The 22,684-nt window shown below is 34.8% G+C and overlaps 1 protein-coding gene across 4 annotated transcripts in view; it reads left to right on the forward strand.

The window, feature by feature from the left end:
- Positions 1-22,684, forward strand: part of LOC143452019 (sodium leak channel NALCN-like) — a 71,127-nt gene that overhangs the window by 39,894 nt on the left and 8,549 nt on the right. For 3 of the 4 annotated variants that reach the window (XM_076952828.1, XM_076952829.1, XM_076952831.1), the window contains exons 19-25: positions 6,104-6,255; positions 14,107-14,276; positions 17,271-17,363; positions 17,525-17,696; positions 19,621-19,741; positions 19,864-19,985; positions 20,569-20,746. In XM_076952828.1, the coding sequence (XP_076808943.1) occupies positions 6,104-6,255; positions 14,107-14,276; positions 17,271-17,363; positions 17,525-17,696; positions 19,621-19,741; positions 19,864-19,985; positions 20,569-20,746 (1,008 nt within the window). The remainder of the gene's footprint in view (positions 1-6,103; positions 6,256-14,106; positions 14,277-17,270; positions 17,364-17,524; positions 17,697-19,620; positions 19,742-19,863; positions 19,986-20,568; positions 20,747-22,684) is intronic. The other variant, XM_076952830.1, reaches the window with a different exon arrangement.

Here is a 22,684-nt window from a genome sequence, read left to right on the forward strand (position 1 = left end):
GTGAAGCTGGTTTTTGTCGTTGTCCATTAATGATACAGTTTATTTTTGTGTTTGATTGAAAGAAGTATGCCTTTAGTAATCCATGGTTTTTGTAGTAACTTCGCCTGTCTTTGACTGACTGTTTTGTAAGGGAAGCATTTTTCAAAACAGTTTTGTAATTTATTTAGAAATCCTTCTGCACTATCTAACGTCTTGTCATCGTATAAATTTTGACATTTTGAATTACTTAATTTAGTGATAAAGAGCTTCACAGAGTTTCTAGTTACTAGTCGTGTTGTTGGTTTATCTAAGATTGGTCGTATATTGAGTTTTTATTGCAATATAAACAGTAAATGGTCTGATATGTCATGTGATATGGTTCCAGAGTAATAACTATCCTGGCTTTTTTGTTTGTATAAATAGGGTCAAACAATGTAGCGGATGCTTCTGTTACTCTTGTTGCATGTTGAATGAGATTAGTAGCCACAGAACTTTGCACTAAGTTATAGTATTGTCTAGTTTGGTTGTTATTCTTTAAGTTTGGTAATTAACAATAAAGTCCCCTAAGATGTAGTATTTGTTGTTTTTTTTTGTTTTGTTTGAAGTAAACTATTTGATAAATTATCATCCCATTCTTCATGATTATGTTAAGGGTGTCTATATACCACTCCTATAATAATATTTTTTTATTAAGTTTAATTTCAATAAATAGGTTATCTCATTTCTAAGGTTTCAAACTGCCTGTCACCTCGTAATTGATAGTTCAGACTTTTATGTATGTATATGGCTACTCCATCGGCATTAGAATTTGAGTCCTTACAGGTTAAGAAATAGTCTTTTAATTGTACATTACTGGCTCCAGTTTTTAGTTTAGTTTCAGGCACACATATTAAGTCTGGTGGATTTTTTGATTAAGTTACGAATTCATTAAGTTTGTCTAAATTTTTGTTTAGACTTCTAACGTTAAAATGTACAATACTACAGCATTTTTGTGTATATATTAGCGTCATTGTATATATATTCATCGATACTTAGATAATTTTCTTTTTTGGAGCTATTGGTTGTAGTTGGAGGAATGGAGTCATGGCTGTTACTTTCACCAGTTAGGGGCAAATTTTCATCAATACAATTCCATCAAAAATTAGAATCAGCTAATATTTCGAAACCGGGTATTAACATCTTGGGGCAATTCAGATATATCCTGTACTTACATATCTCGCAAAATATAAGTTTTGTTTTTTTGCAAAATTTTACAAGGAAATTTAGAAGTCATATTTGAAGGGTCAGTCATTTGTCAAGGCTTTCATTGATAAAAAGTGCAGTCATACCTTGTACTCCAACGTTTTGGATACCTTTGAAATGGGTTCTTTGTTCAAAAATTTGATTCCTCACATCTCATGACAAACTTTAGAATGATAGGTGGTGTTGATCTACCAGCTTCATTTTTTTCCAAGCGATGAGATGTTGATATATCGTTTTCTTTTATAGTGATGTTTACTTTCTTTAATACACTTGCTATGAGTGAGTTGGTGTAGGGAAATCCATCAGATTCCAGACAGTTGCGTTTTGTGTACTGTTGAACTTCTTCAAGTTCAATACTTACTTCTTGTAGCTTAGCTTTTGTTGCCTCAAGTTGACATCTTGTGCTTGTGACATCCATTCTTATTATCATTTCTCATTAACACTAGAACGGCCGGAAAACAAGTTTACCTCCAACAGCCGGTGGTGTCGAAAATGACACCATCCTAAAAAATGTACTTTTTGATTAAGTTTAGTGGAAAAAAAAAAAACTTCCGTAATGAATTTAGGATGTATTTTGTTTGTTCAGTTGAAACAAAAACTAACATAGATACAACAATTCGACCTTTTATGACTATTTATGATTTGTAAGAAACGAAAAAAAAAACAATATTTATGATTTGAAAAATATAGAAACATTATTCTGATGATAGGTATCTCAACAAAACGCTAACAATTGCAGAAAAAGCTCATATGTTTCCTACACATAATAAGATAAGTCGTTAGAGTTTACAGCAGGACCCATGTTGATCAATTTACGTCGTAGAGTTTTTGCATTCTGTAAGCTTCCAGTCGCCGTTACCACACACGCCGCAAGTTGGCCTGCTGCAGTGACAGAAAACTGTAACTATATTGTTTTTGCAACCTTGTCCCGCACATTTCCTTCGCTTTCCAGATGGTCTTCTCTGCGCTGGGTTCACTTCTCTGTGGTCCACCTGCTTCCGCTTCACCCCCGTAAGCATCCCTCAACCCCTCCATAAGCTGGAGTATGAAGCTTCATCGGCTGATTTTGCTGCCGGAACATTTTCTGTGCAGAATCAGGAATTTAGTGCTGCTATGTCCAGTAGTTTTGTCCAAACAGCCAAAGGAAAGGTCATCGTCTACTTGCTGCATGGGTTGTGTATTTTCTCGCCGTTAGGTCGAAAACGTCCAGGCCTACCTTGTTTTGTTTTGGCCTACTGTACAGTTTGTAGCGTAGCTCTACAAATAGCGTATGAAATAACAAAAAAACTATTACTGGATTTTGTTAATTTTAATTATTCTCTATATAATATGGAAAAAGTATGAAGCCCTTAGTTTTACTGCTGTAACATACAATCCGTACATTGCATAAAAACTGTTGTGTGCATTTTACAGTTCGCCTTCGCTGCAAAGCAAAGAAAGGTTATATTGTGCAAGCGTACATGGACAAAGTGCGTTTAGGATGTCATAAATTTTCCATAAAAGCTGTATCTAAATGAGATAAACAATCACTTGAAAAGATAAAAACTGGGCTAATCTAACGTATATGATAGTTGTAAATGCAATCGTGCGAAATAAAAAGATTTTGTAGTCTACTGAACCTCTAAAATCATCTTGGTGTCAATTTTGACACCTCGGCCGTTAAAGGTATAACAGGTTGTAAAAAATTAATCGAAAATCAAATTTCGGTAAATGTTACTTATCCAAACTCTTTCAAGAAGTCTAGAAAGCTATTGAAAATTTTATATCGTTGCAACTGCATTTGCTAAAAAAAACATACATCAAAATTCAAAAAGTGTCGATTTCGACACCTCGGCCGTTCTAGTATTAAGGAAAGATTGGCTGTGGGAGATTTCTTGGACTTCAGTGAGCAGTTTTGTTTCATGAGATTCCATTGAATTGTCCATGATATCGTTAAACTTTTGGTATCTTGGAAAAAAGTTCTTTTTTGATGTTCTTTTCCATTAAGTTCATCAGGCTCTTAATTTCCTATAAGCATGCCATATCCTAGGTGTACCTTTGGCAGTCAGGTTCAACAGTCGTCAGGGTTTCAGTTCTCAAAAACAGGCAGGTACGACAGTAACGTAGTAATACTATCATAATAACCTTATTCAAATAGAATGAACCATAGGTAAGTTATTAATAGCGTGTAATGGTAATTTTCAGCATGGAATGGTTCAAATGACAGTAAATGAAGTTGTAATTCATTCTTGTTTTTATGGCATTTACAAGCACTAGACTAGTCTGGCATCAACAGCCAAGACTGAGCTGTAACTTAGTATCTCTATTCGATATTCTATTAGTCTATTTGATAGTATCTCTATTCGATGGTAAGTTAGCTATGGCTTATTTAATACCAAAATTTTGCTGTTGTACACTTCATTACGCTTTAAATATACCTATTGTCCTTGTAATTATATTACCGTCCTCTTCTTATTGCTGGTTCGAAAAGACCTGTAGTTCACTATATCCGATTGTATTTCAAAACAAACGGTACAAACTAGGCGCGTCTACATAGCAATACTTTCTCTGTAGAAAGGATCAATCGTTTCACAACGGGCAAGGAGTAATCACATTTATCAGTGCTTCTGGCTGAAGGCAGAAAATACAAAGGCATGGCAAGCCAAGCAGAAAACAACGTAACTATCATAAATTGTCCGGCGCACAAAACATTCTATTCATACTTACTACCTTAGTATCCAAATACCTTAGTGATGCCCATTTTGTTTCCAATTTATTTTGATGTAATAAGGGTTGCCATCAATGTTCCCTCTAAGCTGCGCGCGTGCGCAAATGCGCACTGCTGACACGGTTTCCGCACACAGAAAATCTGTGCTGAGCATAAGTAAAAAATCCTACTTGAATTGAAAATAAAATAAATGCATAATAATCGCCAAAGTGCGCACGTCTGATGTTGCTCACAGTGGTCCAAATGACCGCTCAGAGAGTTAGTGTGTTTGCTCAGACTCATGAAAATTAGAGGGAACATTGGTTGCGATCTATGTCATAATCAAGCTATAAATTTTCAGTTTTTGTTACTATTTTATGGTAATAACCGCCTAACCATTGTATATTGGTACAAATCCTCTCTCCAGTATAATTACGGAAGTGACAAATTCTCTTCAATTCAGGCCAACCTCTTTTTGCATTTGCCCCTCACTTTCAGTTGCATTGACTTAGTTATAGACATTGCTGTAACCAAGTAATTTTTTTAAAAACTCAAGTTAACTCAAGTCATTTGGAAAGTTTACTTAAGTCAAGTCGAGTCAAATTATTAATTTGCAAGTCAAATCAAGTCATACAGAGAAAAAGGCAATGTTGCCGCCTGTTATGCATTTTTCGTGATATAATTACATAATTTAAAGTACCCTACAACATTCACTAACAAGACCTAACAGCAATGACTCCGCTTCTGAAAGCTTCTGAAACAGCAAAGCTTCTGAAACTTTACTCACAGTGACAAAACATATGTTTACGCGTTGAAACTACATTAAACTAGATTACGATTAAAAACACAATGGTCAAGCGCATCATTAAGCAACTCTTTATTCTTACTTCTTTTTTTTTATTTATACGTTTAACCGATCGTTCGCAAAGAAATGAAATGTTTGTAATTCAGTTGGTCAATAAATTAACAACTAACATTTAATGACTTGCGTGAAGTTACTTTCCCGAGACTCGAGTCAAGTCATTTAAAAACGTGACTCGAGTCAATACAACACTGGTTATTAACTTACAAATATCAGTTAAAAGCTAATGAGGCTCAAGGATTGTAATTGCTACTGTAACAGATCTTGGCTTAAAAATGTTACGCCAAATCAGTATTCACTCGGTAACCAATTGGTTAAAGCGCTGAGCTTGCAGTTATGCAGCCAGTGGTCAATTCCCAGTGGCGCAGACGAACAGTCAAAATTCGGGCGATGCAATATAAAAACCAAAAAGCCAAGATTAATCGGAACTTGCACAATGGTTACCTCATTAAATGCATGTCAAGCGATGAGAATCCATTGCAGCGTTTAAGTTGTTCTAAAACTTCAGCCTGAGGATAAATGTTGTGATTACAAACCAGTGCAAGCCCACATACGACATTATTTCATGAAAACTTTACATTTCTACTAATTGATTTATTAAGGATTTGCAGATAAACAAAAAAACTAAGAATTGAATATTGGTAATAAAGTTTATTTATGTAAAAAGCACAGTCTACAAATCATACGACAGTGACTTTAAATTTTGAATTAACAGACAGTTAGTTTAATACGTTGAAAATTTGCTGTACTCCAGGAATGGACACATTTTAATTTGCACAAGAGGCTACAAGAAAAACAGGATCAATTGTAGAAACTTGGCCACTGAATTCCATTTTCTACTTCTTCAAAAATAAAATTTCATATGGTGCAGTTTTATGATAAATTGCCATCAATAATATTATGTGCAACATGATAAATCTTTAAATGCTATTTGGTTGCAATAAATGCAGGTATATTCTTCTATTCACAAAAATCATAAATGCTATCAACATTTGCATTGTTGTTTGAGTTTACCTGCACTCTTTGCGTTTATGGCAACAACATGGCGAACCGAACTGGAACTTGCAAAATGCAAATAACATAAATATAAAAAATTTCCCACACAGTTAGAACCAAACATTGATTTATTACTTGCCATATTTTTATGTCATATGCTATAACTTTTCTGGGAAAGCCAAAAGTCCTGGTAAGGCTATGGATTTTCATTTGTCTATATTTGATATATATGGTAGGCATTACAAATGATAACTGACCTTATAACTAAGGTGTACTGCCCTTCATTTGACTTGTCCTGTGACTTATCATTTAGGTACTGCCATTTTGTAATTGCATAGGTGATCCAGCTTTGTCTAATTATTCTTCCGGACACAGCACGTCTTTGCTTAGTACACAACATTTGATGAGACGTGAAAGAAGATATTTTCAAACCAATCGACAAACACTTCATGATGGAAAGCAAAAAAATAATGAAAATATCAGGACATCAGTAAGATCAATCAAATTTTTTCATTTGATGCTTTTAGTTTTTTATTTTCATTCAGAGAAATGAAATGTTTTACACCATAGTTCACAGTATAAGATTATGTACGGATCGAAATAGAGGTAGCCCCTTTCACTCGCTATTTAGATTGCAAAAATGAAAATGGTTATGCTTGAATGAATTTGAATGTATAGACTGGCAAATTTGGTGAAACTTTTTTCAAAATCATTTGAAAGTAGCGATCTTCTCTTTCACATTCTAAGTAGTGAGTAAAAAGCTCTACTTCAAACGCAATTTTGATATGTATTAGAATGGATCCAAATAGAAAATTCGATACGTTTGTTTCAGGCATTATTCTTCGGCGTTGTCATAGTCGTCTTTGTTTCCTCACCTTTGGTTTTTCGTGCGAAAACTCGCGTAAATAACATCGTGCGTTTTTAAAATTTGTACTGTCGGTGGGGTTTAATAAAATCTCGATCAAGTTTGTATATGTGCGTGATCACTTGAATACTTTATGGGAAATGCCCGAAAACTTTCAAATATTGGCACTTTTCGACAGTTAATATCTCATTAATCTGTTGTCGCTTTGCTTTCAAAATTTGCTGATTTAAAGGTACATGACCCCCAACAAACCACTTAAACAACGATTACATCCAATCACATCATAAGGAGATATAAGCCGTTCCATAAAGGGTATTTCGGATGCTTGGAAAAAAATCTCTTTTTCTTGCATAACGTTTTGTTGCATTAAGGTAATTTCTTCAAAGTTCGTTAAAGTAATTATAGATCATAGAACGTGTTTAAAAGAAAAATTATTTGACCACGTGACCACAACTATAAGAAAACACCTCTAGATTCACGATTTTCACTTTAATGTTACTCAATGAAACTTTTCAATGTTACAACAATGAAACTTTTCAATGTTACAACAATGAAACTTTGTTCTGTTGTTCATCTACTTACTCCCCATCCAAACAAGGACAAATACCTACATACATTAGATCACATGATCTAACAATAACAATCCAAAATTTGGTTTCAACGTAAACTTTCAAATTTTGAATGAAATTTTTTTACTTATTTTGTAATTACATGCACAGTTACTTCTAGCGGATGCACATCCTTTGAAGGTGTAAAATTTAACGCACTTACTTTTCCATTTAGATAAAGCTCAAAGGAGATTCCCTGCTTTTGATTTTTTTTTAACTTTATTATTTTAGCTATTTTTGTGTTAATTTTATTGAAACTTCATGGGCACAAAAATTTTTTCGATTCAAAATTTTTAACTGGAAGTTATTTTTTGTCGAAAAATATTATCACGGTAAATTTAAGACCATATTTAATAATTGTATCGCATAACTTCCTTTGTCTGAGCACAAGTTACACAATCAGTAATTTTCAGATGAATCACATGACTACTTCATTCGGAAATTGTCAAAAAGCTTTGAAAGTAACTACTTTTCGGCATCTATGAAGTCCTTTATGCTTTGAGTGTTTATAAAGAAATTTTAGCAATTGCTAGCAACAATCAAGGCCAGTATTGCTTTAAAAATGTTTTTCCTTGAAAAATGTGCTAAGAAGTTATGACTCTAAATGTGTAATTACTTTGACGTTTTTTGGCATTTCAGCCCAAAACTGGTAACATAACACTACTGTATTTCAATGAATCTTTATAAAAGATTTTTAGTAATATTTTCAAATTTTTAACCTTAAGGACATTATTCTGAGCAAAAATAGTATAACCACCCATTTTCATTTTAATCACGTGACTACTTTGATTGGAAGTCGCTGAAAACTTTGAAAGAAAGGCACTTTTCACCGTTTAATAACTCATTTTAGCTTTGATATATTGTTGTTAAATTTCAGTGGTTGGCAAAAGTCCATTTTAGTGTTTTACTAAAACAACAAATTTATCTATATATAGACTAATGAGCTATGAGTCGAAGTATTGAGGGAACTTTCCCATTTTTCGGGATATTGGCCAAAACGTCACATAACGTTAGATATCTCCTTGTAGCTAAGCTGCATTTGTTTCAAAATTTTTTCCGAGGCAAACCTTGGCTGTTAAATCATTTAGAATAAGTCTGACATTATTAACGCTGCTGCATAACAACAAATATGCCATAGCGGTTTTGCAAAGTAAACTTGAACCAACAGTTTTTTAACAATCGGAAGGGAAAATTAAACAAGTTTCATTGACAAAAAATAAACGCAATAGAGATATTTAGAAAAAAACCAGAAATTTTTTTAGCAACTTTGCCGCCTTTTTTCCTTTTCTTTCCTATGCTTTTGTTGGCGAAATTGATTTTTAATGATGACGTAAAACTACAGTATAAATAACCTTCCAGTTGCCTGGTTATTGAGCACACCAGGCTGATTTGGCCAGAGCAGTAGCCATATGGGCCAGACTACATGGAATAAATTTGGCTGAATGCATCTGTCACTCTAGTGTACTTGGATGAAAAACAGAACACATGAATAATTTCCATGTTAAATATCATGTTGCTTCCAAAATCTGAATCTATATTTATGGTAATCATCGAAAATACTGTATATAGACCTAGGTTCATGAAAAAGGATTGCGTAAAAACCTTTAAATTAAGCATTTTATTGAAAGTATAGTCGGTTTGTCAAGCGATATACAAAGGCAAAAGTTTTTATGAAGGATCATTTAGCTTTCCTTGCTGCCGTGTTTGATCTGTGCTTGTCTCGAAGGGTTGGTCAAAGTTATGCATTTGTTTGCATTTCTCTTACACTTAAGATATTCATTGTCATTTTAATCAAACCATGTCACTTCATATCTTTTGTTTTGACTATTAATATCTGTGTTTTTAATGTTAGGGAACATGTTCTCTACATCTTCCAACCATTTAGTTGTTTCAATGTTTGTGTTATTTTAGCCTTAAATTCTTTAAACTTAGGAATTGTTTTGTGGGTTTGGTGGCAATGCTACTCTACCATCTTACAGCACAATTCTATTGTTGCTATCATGCATGTTTTAAGCCCTTGGGCATTGCTCCTTTTTCCTACTTGTTAATTGTTCATTAGCATGAATTTTATTGTGCTATAATTTTAACAATGAGCATCCTAGCTTTCACTCCGCACAGTTAATGCTGGAAAATAAACAATGCAATAGACCAGTGACTCAGCACTGACAAGGTGCATTTGCGACCAGTTGAACTTGGTCCTTTTTCAAATTTTTACTTACTGTTTAGTAATTTCCTCTGTGTGCATTTCAATAAAGCAGGGTAAGTTGTTAGAATTCCGTGTTTGTAGAAAACCCGCTTTAGAATGGAAAACACCAGTACTGTCCTAACATTTCTGTAAATAAAATAAATGAACAAAAAAGTAAACAAGAGAAACGTCCACCTATACCAGTGGTTCCCAAACTTTATCTACTCGCGTACCATTTTTTTGGTTCATGCAGCGTTCTCGTACCACCTACATTGTAGGTGGTCCGACAAAACTCTAGAATACAAAAATAAAAAATCATAGGCAAAATGTTTACTAAAGGCTCGTGAATATTAAACAAAAATTAGTCGAACTTTTACCGCCCTCGCTACAGTGCTACAGCATAACTAACGTATTACAAAAACTGACTTCAAGGATTTGTTACGTAGTAATTAATGACGTTCTATTTCGTCACAAAGAAACCCTGTTTTACAATCCAATACGTCAATACCCTAAGGAATTAGTATTCAGTAGGGAATATAGCATGAACTTTCACGCTCTACGTAATTTATGTGAATTAAAATAATGCCGACGACAATAAAAGATCTTTTGTGATCGTTTGGTGTGAACTCGATAAGTTGCTTGCGTACCACCTGTAAGACCTTCGTGTACCACTAGTGGTACGCGTACCATAGTTTGGAAACCACTGACCTATACCATCTGTGCAAAATTTGCCATTAACTAATTGGTAGTAGGCTAGCATGCAGTTAGAACTAGCAAATTGGTTTAGGCTAAACACATAGTTTTCCACAACTGATAGATTTTACACTTAAGGGATGGCAGGCCCATCTGAAAGTCTATTTTAAGTAATACAAAGCAAAATTTTTCAATTTGCCCTTACTGCTAAACAAGCCCGATCACCTAGCTGAGTTTTTGTATCCACCAAGATGTAGCATAAAAGAATTTAATGAAGAAGTTATGACTCTAAATGTGAAATTACTTTGACGTTTTTTGGCATGTGGGCCCAAAGCTCATAATATTACATAGCTATTTAAAAATTTGATTTCTTATATTCCAAAAATGTGAAGACTTTAATTCCATGAGAAGAAATTACTCATGTACCATTTCCAAAACACGCTTTTCAGAGAGACCTTTCATAAACCGAGATTTTCAGAAAAAAAACAATTTAAAAGGCGATTAAGCCAAAAGTGTTTTATTTTTTTCATAACCTTATGGTATAGCAAATCAGAGTAGGCCACCAGTTAAACATCACATAAATATGTGTCACAAAATTTCTTAGTAATCACTAACAACCTGACAGCATGTATATGTCACAGAGATATTTGGCAAGAAAAACACGCCTAAATTCATAACCCTCTGTACTACAAGCACTTAAAAAGCACTTACTTACCAAAACCATATCTGTTGTTTGAAATCAAACAAACTATTTATTGTTTTAAGATTTTAATGTTGGAATGACATGACTAGCCAAAGACAATACAACTTTCTTAACACTAGAAGGACGGGGCGCGTCAATTGACCCATTTTCAACCTAAGTGCATCTATAACTTTGAAGTGGGGCATCGCACAACCTTGATATTTCCTGACTTTTCCTACATTAGTGTTAGGTAACTAACCCATGAATATGAAGTTTTTATTTTACCGGTAGAGATAATTAACGTTGTCACTACCTAGAAGGACGGGGCGCGTCAATTGACGCATTGTTACTTCACACTACAAAAACCAGTTCTCGCAATAGAGAGCAATGTTTTGTTTCTGCTGATAATTACAGGTTTATCGAATTAGGTCACAGCTGCCAGCACAGGGGTGTAACAAACGTGTTGACGAACTATGCAAGTCGACTTTTCCGCAAAACAGAGTAGTTTCGTCACAAGCGCAGCCTAATTTCGGAATTTTTGAAGTTTATCGAAGCGTAAGTGTAGTAAGAGTTTCTTAGTTAGATAAATTAGATGAATTAGAGAAATTCGTCGGGTCGGTGGTTGCTCGTGGCGTGACAGGAGGGCGCAATTTCCCTGTGAAGAGTTTGGGGGGGAATTCGTGGGGATGTCCGATGTTTTCCCAAACCATGGCAAGAGACAGGTTTCTGGAGCTCATACGATTCCTTCGCTTCGATCTGAAGACGGAAAGGCGTAGGAATCTATTGCATGATAAATTTGCACTTGCTTCACAACTTTGGAACGGTTTTATATCAATCTGCCAAAAAGCACTCATTCCACAGTGGAAGATAACTGTGGATGAGCAACTATTGCCGTGTAAGGCACGACTTCATCCAATATATGGCCAATAAACCAGACAAGTTTGGTCTAAAGTTCTGGCTGGCAGTTGACGTCGAAAAAAAATATTTATTCAACGGTTTTCCTTACGTTGGAAAAGATGACGCAAGGAGCCCCCAAGGGAGTGTGCCCACCGACGTTGTACTGAAACTCATGGCTCCGCTTTTTCAAGGAGATTACAACGTCACTTGCGATAATTTTTTCACCTCACTTGACCTGGCGTTGCGACTTGCGGAAAAGAAGTGCAGCCTCGTAGGGAAAATGCGCCAGAACAGGAGAGAAGTCCCGAAAGAGTGCAAGAAGAACAAGGAGTTACGTGAAACAGAAGTGTTTAGGCACGACGGCTTGTATTTTCAATGCGATTGCTTTTGTTAATTAAAATGGACATAGCGGACATGCGATAGAAGTAGTTTTTTCGGAGCAACAGCACAGTTTTCTCAACAAAAAACGTTAGATTTGCGCCGTTTTGACCTTTTGCGTCAATTGACGCACTCCGTCCTTCTAGGTATACGAAAATTGCCGTCCTTCTAGTGTTAATAATATACAATTTAAAATTTGGTGTATTACTACAAATGCCATAATATAATGCTATACCCACTATATTTCAGTGAGTCATTCATAGTTTTGGTGATATTTTAAAATTTTAAACCATATCTTACTTTTACTGCACAAAAATAATCTAATTACCCATTTTCATATTAATCACATAACTACATCAAGCGTAAGTTGCCAAAAAATTTTCGTGATCTCACTTTTTGGCATGTAATGACTCGTTTATGTTTAGATGTGTTGTTATAAAATTAAAAAAATTGGTGGCAACAGTCAATGCCAGTATTTGTGCAAAACAAAAAATTCATTGAAAAATGCACTAAGAAGGTAGGACTCTAAATGTGATTGTTACTGTAACGATTTTGACTTGTTGGCTTAAAGCGCTTAATACAACGTTACTAACTATGTTTCAATGAATCATTCAAATATTAGAAGATATTTTCAAATTTGTGACTGATATATCCTAATGCATATTGAAGTGGGAGCTGACTGGGAAGATTTATCACATCTAGAACATCTACGTTAATATTTCAATCCGTATTGAAGTTGAATGGCTAACTACTAGTTTTCGTTGCTATTACGGTTTTACCGTGTGTGATAGCTCGCTTATATAAAGTCAGAAGATTGAAATTTGATGTGTGAGCTGGGTTTGGAAAAATCTTAATTCCATTCGTTTATGAACTTGGTTACTTTTCCAGGAAATTTCAAAAACTGTTGAAAATTGTGTACTTTTCGTTGGTTAACAACTTTTTTATCCTATGTTACAATACTTTTTGGTGATGGAAACCTTCGTAATTCCGCATCATATAGAGTTAATCACGATTACATCCTGTCACTTAATAAGGAGATATTAGTAAATTTGTAAAGGGTATTTAGAATATTTAAAAAAATCACATTTTCTTCCATAATTTTTGTTGCAATTAAATATTTTTTAGAAATAATTACAACAACCATGTGATGTGGTGAAATAAATTGAACACAGCCATGGGTAAACGCCTTTTTTTTATCGATCTTTACTTTGTATTTATGACAACACCATGAAAATTTGATTGTTTTTTCAGCTATTTACTCATGTCACGTGATCTAAAGATATCAGCCCAAAATAGGGATAAACCACAAATTGTTTTATACTGAATTAAAAGAAATATTTTTTACTAATTTTTCAACTCTGATCAAAGTTACTTTTTATAAATATTATGAGTTATTATATTTTATATATTACAGTTATGATAATAGCTTTGAATAAAATCATGAGACTCACTCTGAAGGCTTTCACCATGTTGGTCAAAATGCAAAACTTAATTCCCCTCGACATAGTTGGCCAAATTACTTAAATCTAAGCAGTTTTGTTTTTAAAAATTCGATGGCATAGGATAGTTTCACTGAGCGTAAGTACAAATAACCACCAAATTTCAGTTTTTCCATTTGAATACTTCATCTGTAAAACATTTGGACTTTGGAAAATAAGCTCTTTTTGGTGTTTATTAACTCGTTTAAGCTTTTATAGGCATTGTCTTAAAAATTTATTGGATTCGGGTAAATGTAGCCACTGTATGGCTGACAAGGCAGGTTGTTGCGACTTCTGCATCGACTTGTATATAAAAGTGGGACCTGGCTGAAAAGCTTTACATCGGCCTGGGTGGTACATTTTAATGCCATAACATCATTTCTTGCAAAAGTGCTTTCTAGTTATTGATTGAAGTTTATTAATTTTTTTTGATAAAAACTTCCACTGTCTTGCCAGCTACTTATGTTGTATTATGTTTATTTTTTGTATGATTATACCTCATATGCAAAGCATTGTTTAGCTTGCATGAACAATATGCTTCGTTTTTACTTTTAGGACAGCTTGTACAGTCAAAAAGCACAGCAAGAGCTTGATTTTAAGTTGATTCATGTCAAGCGACAACAAGCTATCCTAAAGCGTCAGCGTCAGGAACAAGAACTTCGAGAAAATCACCCATTTTTTGATAAACCATTGCTCTTTATTAAACGTGACAGCCAAATTAGGAAGTACAGTTTTGTTTACAATCTGATTGTATATTATATATATTTATCTTTACTACAGTTAATGCTATTACCTTTAATATTATTTTTGTGGATTGGATGAAAAACTGTATTGTTGTAAACAAGTACAATCAGACCTCGTTAATCCGGACCACTTTGTTTCGTCATAAGATGTCAGTTTTGTGACGAATCCGGATTATCGGAAAGCGAAAAATCAGTAAATCTTGCAAATGCAGCACCGTGTTCAAAAAGCAGTATGCACCTTACTCCAATTCAAAGTACCTAGTTTCTGGCTGGACAGCAACTAAAATAAAATTTTATTTGTTGTATGATCCAATCCAGTGTCGAACATCAGAACCACCGGATTAAAGACGAATGCTCTAATCACTAGGTTATCTCCGCGATCTTAGCCCAGCTTTTTTATCATAAAGCATCAACATTGCAAGATGACGAGAACAGAAACTTAATGTGAAATCAAAACAAACAGTCTATTACTAAAAAACTATTTACTTAGTTTACTGTTATCTCACGCTTGCATGAGTGACTCTTTACTGAAAGATTCTATGTCCCTTTTCAAAGTCCACGCACTGTCAAGATAATTTGTGGCTTCCGGCAAACAAGAATGTTGCTCAAAGTTATCACTCAATGTAGAAATTACAGATGTGGCCTCGTTTGTTGTCACTGCACGAGGTGAGTTCTGTGACGACGTCTCAGCATTGTCACTTTCGGGTCAGACAGTGGAGTTTCCGAATTAAAAGTGTAAAATGCATTTAAAGAAATCCGTTTTTGGCAGTTTTGTTTCGGATAACGGGGCTTGCGGTTGTTCGGGGTTCGGATTAACGAGGTCTTACTGTATATGAATTTTTTTATATATGATATGATATTATATATGAATTTTTTTATATATGATATATGATATTTTTATATTTTTTATATGAATTATAAGTTTTTTTATAAGCATATCAGTCTTTTAAGTTTTTTGAAAAGTGCGCTTTAAATGTTTTGTTTAGCCAGAAGATATGTCAGAGTCAACACTAGGAATTGAATGTGTTCTACTCTCAGAGTATGCTATGTCTTCTCTATTTCCCCCCTTATCTATGCAGAGCAAAACAATATACTGACCATTACAACCATTACCAATACTAACGATTACCTTACAAGAAAGAATGCACTCACAGACAATATATGAACGGGAAAAATCGCAGAAGCCCCAAGGGCTTAATACATGCTAGATGGCAATAGTGTAGTTGTGCTGTGAAATAAAGGGTTAGTATTGTGTTATCTACAAATTTCAAATTGTTCAAGTGACTGGAGACTCATTATAATACTTATACCTCGAAAAGAAGCCTAAAATGTGTCTTACTCCATAATGGGAACAAGTATGGACCCATACCTATTGGACACTCTGTTTCCCTGAAGGAGAACTCGCAAACATCAAGGTTGTGCTTAAAAGAAGAAAATACTGCATTCACCAATGGTTGATATGCGTGGACTTTAAAATGGTGAATTTCCTATTGGGACAACAAGGAAGTTATACCAACTTTCCCTGCTTTTTATGGTACTGGGATAGTAGAGCCAACGAAGAGTGTTGGGTAAAAAAAGAATGGCTACCAAGAAATACAATAAGACGTCGAGATAAGAATATCACAAACAATTCGCAGGTTGATCGGAAAAACGTTACACCATTGCACATCAAACTTGGACTAATAAAGCAGTTTGTCAAAGCACTGGATTGTTCTGGAGTCTGTTTTGGTTAAGTATGCTTAAAATTTTCTGGCCTCAGCTATGAGAAGAAAAAATCAGGGATATTTGACGAGCCTCGGATTAGAATGGTGCTCAAGGACCACCATTTTGTGACTACAATGACGGCCATTGAGGCTCGAGCTTGGAATGCATTTGCTAATGTGATTCATACCTTCCTTGGGAATAAGAAATCTGAAAATTATAAAGAGATGGTGCAGGAGCTTCTCCTCAGCTTGCCTGAACTTGGAAGTAAGATGAGCATTAAAATACATTACTTGCACAGCTACCTGAGAGAGTTTGCTGAGAACCTTGATGACTAAGTGAGGAGCAGGGTGAGTGTTTCCATCAGGACATTAAAGTGATGGAACAATGTTACCAAGGTAATGATGGAATGGAACTGCGACATGATGGCAGATTTCTGTCGGGATTTGATGAGAGATACTGCTTATGCAGTTCATAAGAGATCAGCTACAAAAAGAAAATTTATGATGTCTTAAAGTGGCTGTGTTTGTACCAAGATAAGCTTTGGGTTTGTACAGCAATACAGATCGTTTTGAAGTGACAGTATAATTTTTGTTGCATTTTTCATGTCTTCAGTTCAATACAGCAAATTTAATTCTGTGAGAAGGAGACATAACTAAGAAAAGATTAGCTTTTCAGTGGTGCCTTACCTGTGGTGAGCACAATGCTCCAAATTGTATTTTTTCACATATATTTCATATATTTTGTGTTTGTATACTGGTCAATAATGATCGAAAAGAGTGCAAGCATAAAATTAGTTTTGGAAATGCATTCTTAAGGGAGTAGCTGCCTTCCGCCGCTAACGTTATTCCATATATGCTTAAACGCAACACAAATTTTTCAACCTTAGTCAAAAAACATCATTAAAAAAGAATTTTTTCTTCAAATCTCAAAAATGTGATATGATTAGCACAAAATAACACCAGATTCGGATTCAGCGAACCCAAGTTACCCAAAATCCATTGAAAAACTCCATCCAAGAAAAATTATCAAACATAATTTTTAAGGTTTTTGGAATGTCTATAAACTGAATTGGATTTAAATTAGTGATCTTGTCATACCATATTTTTATGGTTTTTATTTATCTCAGTTACAGGAAAAAGTATACAAATCCTTTTGTGTTTATCAAGCTTTGCCGTACATTGTGTCTAATGTCAAAAGAGGTTTTTATGACAAGGCATACAGATTCCAATAATTATTTTTCCATTTTTGCTGCTTACCAAAGATATATTTTAGGTTCTGCCAGACCATGGTTTATGCTCAGTATGGCAAATCAAACCAAAGATGTGTCAGTGATGTTACAGAGCGAGGTCCAATGCAAGTAATTCAGTATGTTTTTGGTCAATTATTTTTCATGCAATTTGTTTTTGGTATTTCGATTTATTTGTTTTGTGTCTAAAAAGAATTATAATGCTAATAATTTGCTTCTAAAGATTTGATTTACACAGTCTTACAGTTTTCAGAATTATCCCTGTTAACAATTTTTTTAGTGATCTGCTTGGACTTGTATGTTATTTGGATTGGGTTATGATATTGGTCACAGTGATATCGTGCTCCTCTATGATGATGGAATCTAGCTCTAAACGTGTTCATGAAACTCCGTTTTTACAAATTGCAGAATACTTGTTTGTTGTGGCAATGGGTTGTGAATTGTTGCTGAAGGTATTGTAATTTATAAAAAGTTTGTGATTGTCAACAATCCAATATGCTTACAAAGCCATAGCTGTTATTGTTTCTTGACTGGTTTACATGAATTTGAATAGAACTGTAATAAAACACAATAGTTTTATTTCTGTTTTTTACCCGATTCCAGGCATCGGTTTATTTATGACGATTTTATTATCGACACCATTATGAACATTAGGACTGGTTTCATCTTAGCTCAACGTACCTTTCTCTTTTATGGCTTTCTTTTTTGTGCAAAATCTAAATTTTGGATATATTTATATTTTATACACTTATATGTTACAATTTTTTTCATAAAACATTCCAAAAATTGATAAAACGTTTCATGGGGCATATATCAGCAATTAGTTAGTCATTTTGTGTGGGAAACATTACGTAAAATTAACGGTTTTGTTGGAGTCTTGATAGCAAAACACCAGTAACAGGAGTAGTTCCACTCAGGCAGGCAGCGGCCACTCGGTTTTTGACTAGAAAGGTCATTGTTTCTAGTAAATGTATGAATATCATGTGCAGATCAGCACTTTATAAGAGATTACAGAGATTGTACACTTGGGTTGCCCATGGGTTCTCAAGGATGGTGGTAAAAAACTGCAAGTTATGAGTATGTTCGGTAATTTACTAAAGTGAGCATCTTATTCACCAAACCATCTCAGTTTTGGTTTTCAAGCACGTTTTTAAGTCTATATCATTTTCAGTTCTTCTTGTGCATTGACATGTGCTATTATTATCAACTAGCATTGCCTTTGTCCACATCGCGCCAATGATAAAAGATACAATGAATGAATGAACAGACAGATGTGTATACCAGATATTATTTCATATACACACAGACTCCAATCAGAGAAAAAGAACTTAACGCAATCAAACAATTAAGTCGAAATTTTGATCAAAATTACATAGAGTTCAGATTTCTTGAGTTGATCAATATTTGCGTTGGTTCTTGAACATTGGTCGTAGAGACCGGAGCACAAGACAGTTGTTGGTGGTGTGGTTTGCTGTTTGAGTTTCTCCAAAATTTAAACATAATTCAAACCAGTCCATTAAGTGAATTAAGTTGTCGGACATGTACACTACTGCTTCACACTGATGCCCAGTACTCTGTAGCTGAGTGGACCAGTGCGAGAGTAGATTTTCTTAAGACAATGAATGATGCTTCCCATCTCATTTCAGAGAGACACTTATTATTATAGAAACATGAGAGGTAACTTTTTATTAAGCTTTTGGAGATGTCATTTTGAGGTGAGGCTGAGGTCCAAAGTGTCACCGAAATAGGTTAGTTGAGGGCTCAATTTTAGCTCAGTATTTGAAGCAAATCGTATTTGGAGTTTAAAAATGACCTGATAGTTGTGTATGTGGAAGACAGCTAATACCATCTTGTTGGAAGTGAAAGTGCTGAAATTTTCAGACTTTAATTGTTGATATAATTGTTAACAGTATTCCGATCGACGGAAAGGCTTGTTTAAACTCTCTTAGACAAACTAGCAATGTAATTCAATGTACCGTCGTCGGTGTACATGTACCTGGTGGCATTTGTTTCTCGAAAATCTGTTGCGTAGATATTGTACAGTGTTGGAGCAATGACTGATCCCTTTACAACACAATTTTTAGTTTGTGAGGCCGACTGATTGCTCCATACTTAGTATATACTGTACAGTAGAACAAATGATCTTGAGTAGGTTCATAATAAAAGAGGTCACTTTGTTGCTGTAAAGCCTTTGTGCCAGACCGTGTTGTTAACAGTTGGTAAATCAAGGAAGGTAGCTCCGCTAATGTTTCCATCATCGTATGCCTATTAGATGTGTTTTTACAATGTAGTAGTAATAACTATATGGTAGTATTAGTGTACCTTTACACTGCGTTTTGCTGATTTTAATTATTGATTAATACAGTTTTTTTACAGATTTTTTCCAATGGTTTATTTTTTACCCCAAAACCAACTTTCAAAGATTTGGGAGGTTTTCTTGATGCCACAATTTTTTTGGTTTCATTGATTTTTATATGTAATTTGCAGTCTTTAAGAGGTAATTTGGATTAAGTAACAATAAAAATGTTGTTTTAAACAGTTTTAGCATAATGGCTATGCACTAATCTGTTATAGTTCACACTGTCATAGAATGGCAAATTTGAAATGATCTTAATTTAGGTCATTCTGGACAAAGTTTGATGGTACTTAGATGTCTACGGCCTTTAAGGATATTTAAACTTGTACCACAGATAAAGAAGGTTGTAGTTGAACTGTTTCGTGGATTCAAAGAAATAGTTATGGTGGGTTATCTATATGGGAAATCAATCAATTAATAATGTATATAGTTAATATAATAAATAATATAGTTAGGTGTCTTAAAAATGATAAATATTACAGAGTAGGTATCTTTGATTTGTTGGTGTGACCCACCACCATATTCGAAAAGTCCACTGTGTTCCTATATGCGACTTGAGTTTGACACCCCTGGTTTGCTGTATGTATGGTGTCTTACAATCACCTACAAGTCTTTTCATCTTTGGCTTCAATTGACATGTCCTACAATTGTTTACTGCAGTAAAAAAATGTTGTAAACATATCAAATTTTTGTACTTTATAAGTTTTATAACGGAATTGGGAATGCTCTGATGTGATTGGTCTATGACTGATCAATGATAACATTAATTGAAGTTACAATATGTCTGGACTCACAAGACGGAATAAAATAGTTTTTCTATTTTTGCATAGTAACAGAACAAATGCGATTGTGTACATTCAAGTAAAGAAGTGATGTGACAAGTTATAAACATGTTAAAAAATTAAACTGACACTTTGAAAGAAACAATGTAGTCAACATGTTATTAACACACTTATTTAAATTTTCAGGTCGGAATTCTGCTTGTAGCTCTTATGTTTGTATTTGCAAGTTTTGGTGTGCAGGTGTATGGAGGTAAGCTTGCTGCATGCAATGATGACTCCATTACAACAGAAGCTGAATGTAGTGGAAAATTTTATCAGCAAGTTTGGGTATCTAACAGTTTGAATATGGATCTCAACCCATCTGGTAGGACGTTGAAACATTATGTTTTATCTGTAAAATACCGTGACGCGACACCTTATCGAAAGACACTTTATCGAACGACACTTAATCGAACGACACTTTATCGAAAGACACTTAATCGAACGACACCTGATCGAAACGACACCTGATCGAAACGACAGTTGATCGAACGACACTTTATCGAACCGAAAGTTGATCAAACGACACTTTATCGAACCGACAGTTAATCAAAACGACAGTTGATCGAACGACACTTTATCGAACCGACAGTTCAAGCAAGATTTTTGCGTGTTTCTCAAACATTGAAACAATGGGTCATTGTGATGTTCAGCTATCTGTCCATGTTTGTTTGATAAAGTTGGATTTTGTAATTTTTGAGATATTGTGATATTTATATAATTTTGCTCTCTCTCCGCATTGAAACGTATTACTCATTTACGCACCAATAACTTGACTAACTATTCTTTTTCGTTCTCTTCTCACAGCGGGGGCGCGGCGTAACAAGAAGAATTTATAGAAATGTGTCACTTTTAGAAATACCTAATTTACACTAAATTCACTTTCTTTAGTTTTACAATTATGATGTATACAGGAAGCCAGATGATGTTTCTACTAACCTGTAATAATCTCATCAGTCTACGACGCATAGGTTTCTAGTAATTAACGATTGCAAATGTGTGTGCGGGGTTGGCCACACCTAGCTTTTTTAGTAAACTCGCGAGCCTGGTTAGGATAGGGTTAAAAGATCCACAATTTATCGAAACAACTGACGATATGCACTGTTAAAAGAACGACAATTTATTAAAAGAACCACAATTTATCGAAACAACTGACGATATGCACTGTTAAAAGCACGACAACTGACGAAGTGCACATTTCAATCGCATTCATTTAATTACAAGTTATGTGCAATTGCTCGAAGATAACTTTTTATGTCCATATTTGTTGAGTCATAATTTTCAACTATGCTCTTCAGCCGTTGGTTGACAGCGTCGTAGCGCTTCTTCCGAGGTGGGCCATCGATTCCAGCACTCAATTGCTCAATTAACATTTCGTTGGAACCTTGTTCCCGCTTAATTTTTTTGACGAGTCTTCGAAGCGTCGGATGGGATAATGAGACACGCTTGCTGAACGCATTGTGCCATCCTTCAATGCTATTATTCGTTCTTGGAAGGTCATCTTGAACCCGGTGGAAAACATTCCAACACCGGATACGAAATGGAGGTTGACGACGATTCCTGCGACACAATCGTCCAATCCAAGTAGTTTCAAAATAGTCAATGTATTCAGACAAGTGCTGCTCATCGTCGTCACTGAACGTGGCCAGGAAGTCCTCGAACCGTTGTACAACGTCGTCAGGCGGAACGAATGCCAGTGCCTGGAAGCATTTTATGCGAAGGGCGTGCTCTGCATCTTCATTGAACCACCGCTGCAGAGAGAGAGCCTGAATTTTCCGGAAGCTACATTGGCCAAAATGGAAAAGGTAGCCGAGAATTTCTGCCCGAGGGAAGCTGGAAGAAAGAGCATTATATGCTGTATTTTGACCTAACGTAACATTTTGACTTTATCTGACCTAATAACTTCTATACCACACGTCGTACAAAGCTGAAATTTGTTTTGTGCTTGTTTCATAGCATTCTGAGCAGGTAAAAAAAATTGACCATAATGACTTTTGGTTGCCCTACTCATAAATAAATAATAACATATAAATAAATGAAATATTTCCTGTTGATTATGAATTTATATCACAGACTACGGTAACACTTTTTCCCTTCTAGCGGTTAGTCACTTTATTTACTTACCTGATGCCTCATTAATACAATAATTCACACTCACTTCAGTACATTGACTCTGCAATCTCAATCGTACCAATCACAAGAAGCGCAAAATATCTGTATTCACACTTCAACAACACAGCATTAAAGTGACACTTGATGCTGC

The sequence above is a fragment of the Clavelina lepadiformis genome, chromosome 4 (assembly GCF_947623445.1).
Source record: "Clavelina lepadiformis chromosome 4, kaClaLepa1.1, whole genome shotgun sequence".
Classification (NCBI taxonomy): Eukaryota; Metazoa; Chordata; class Ascidiacea; order Aplousobranchia; family Clavelinidae; genus Clavelina; species Clavelina lepadiformis.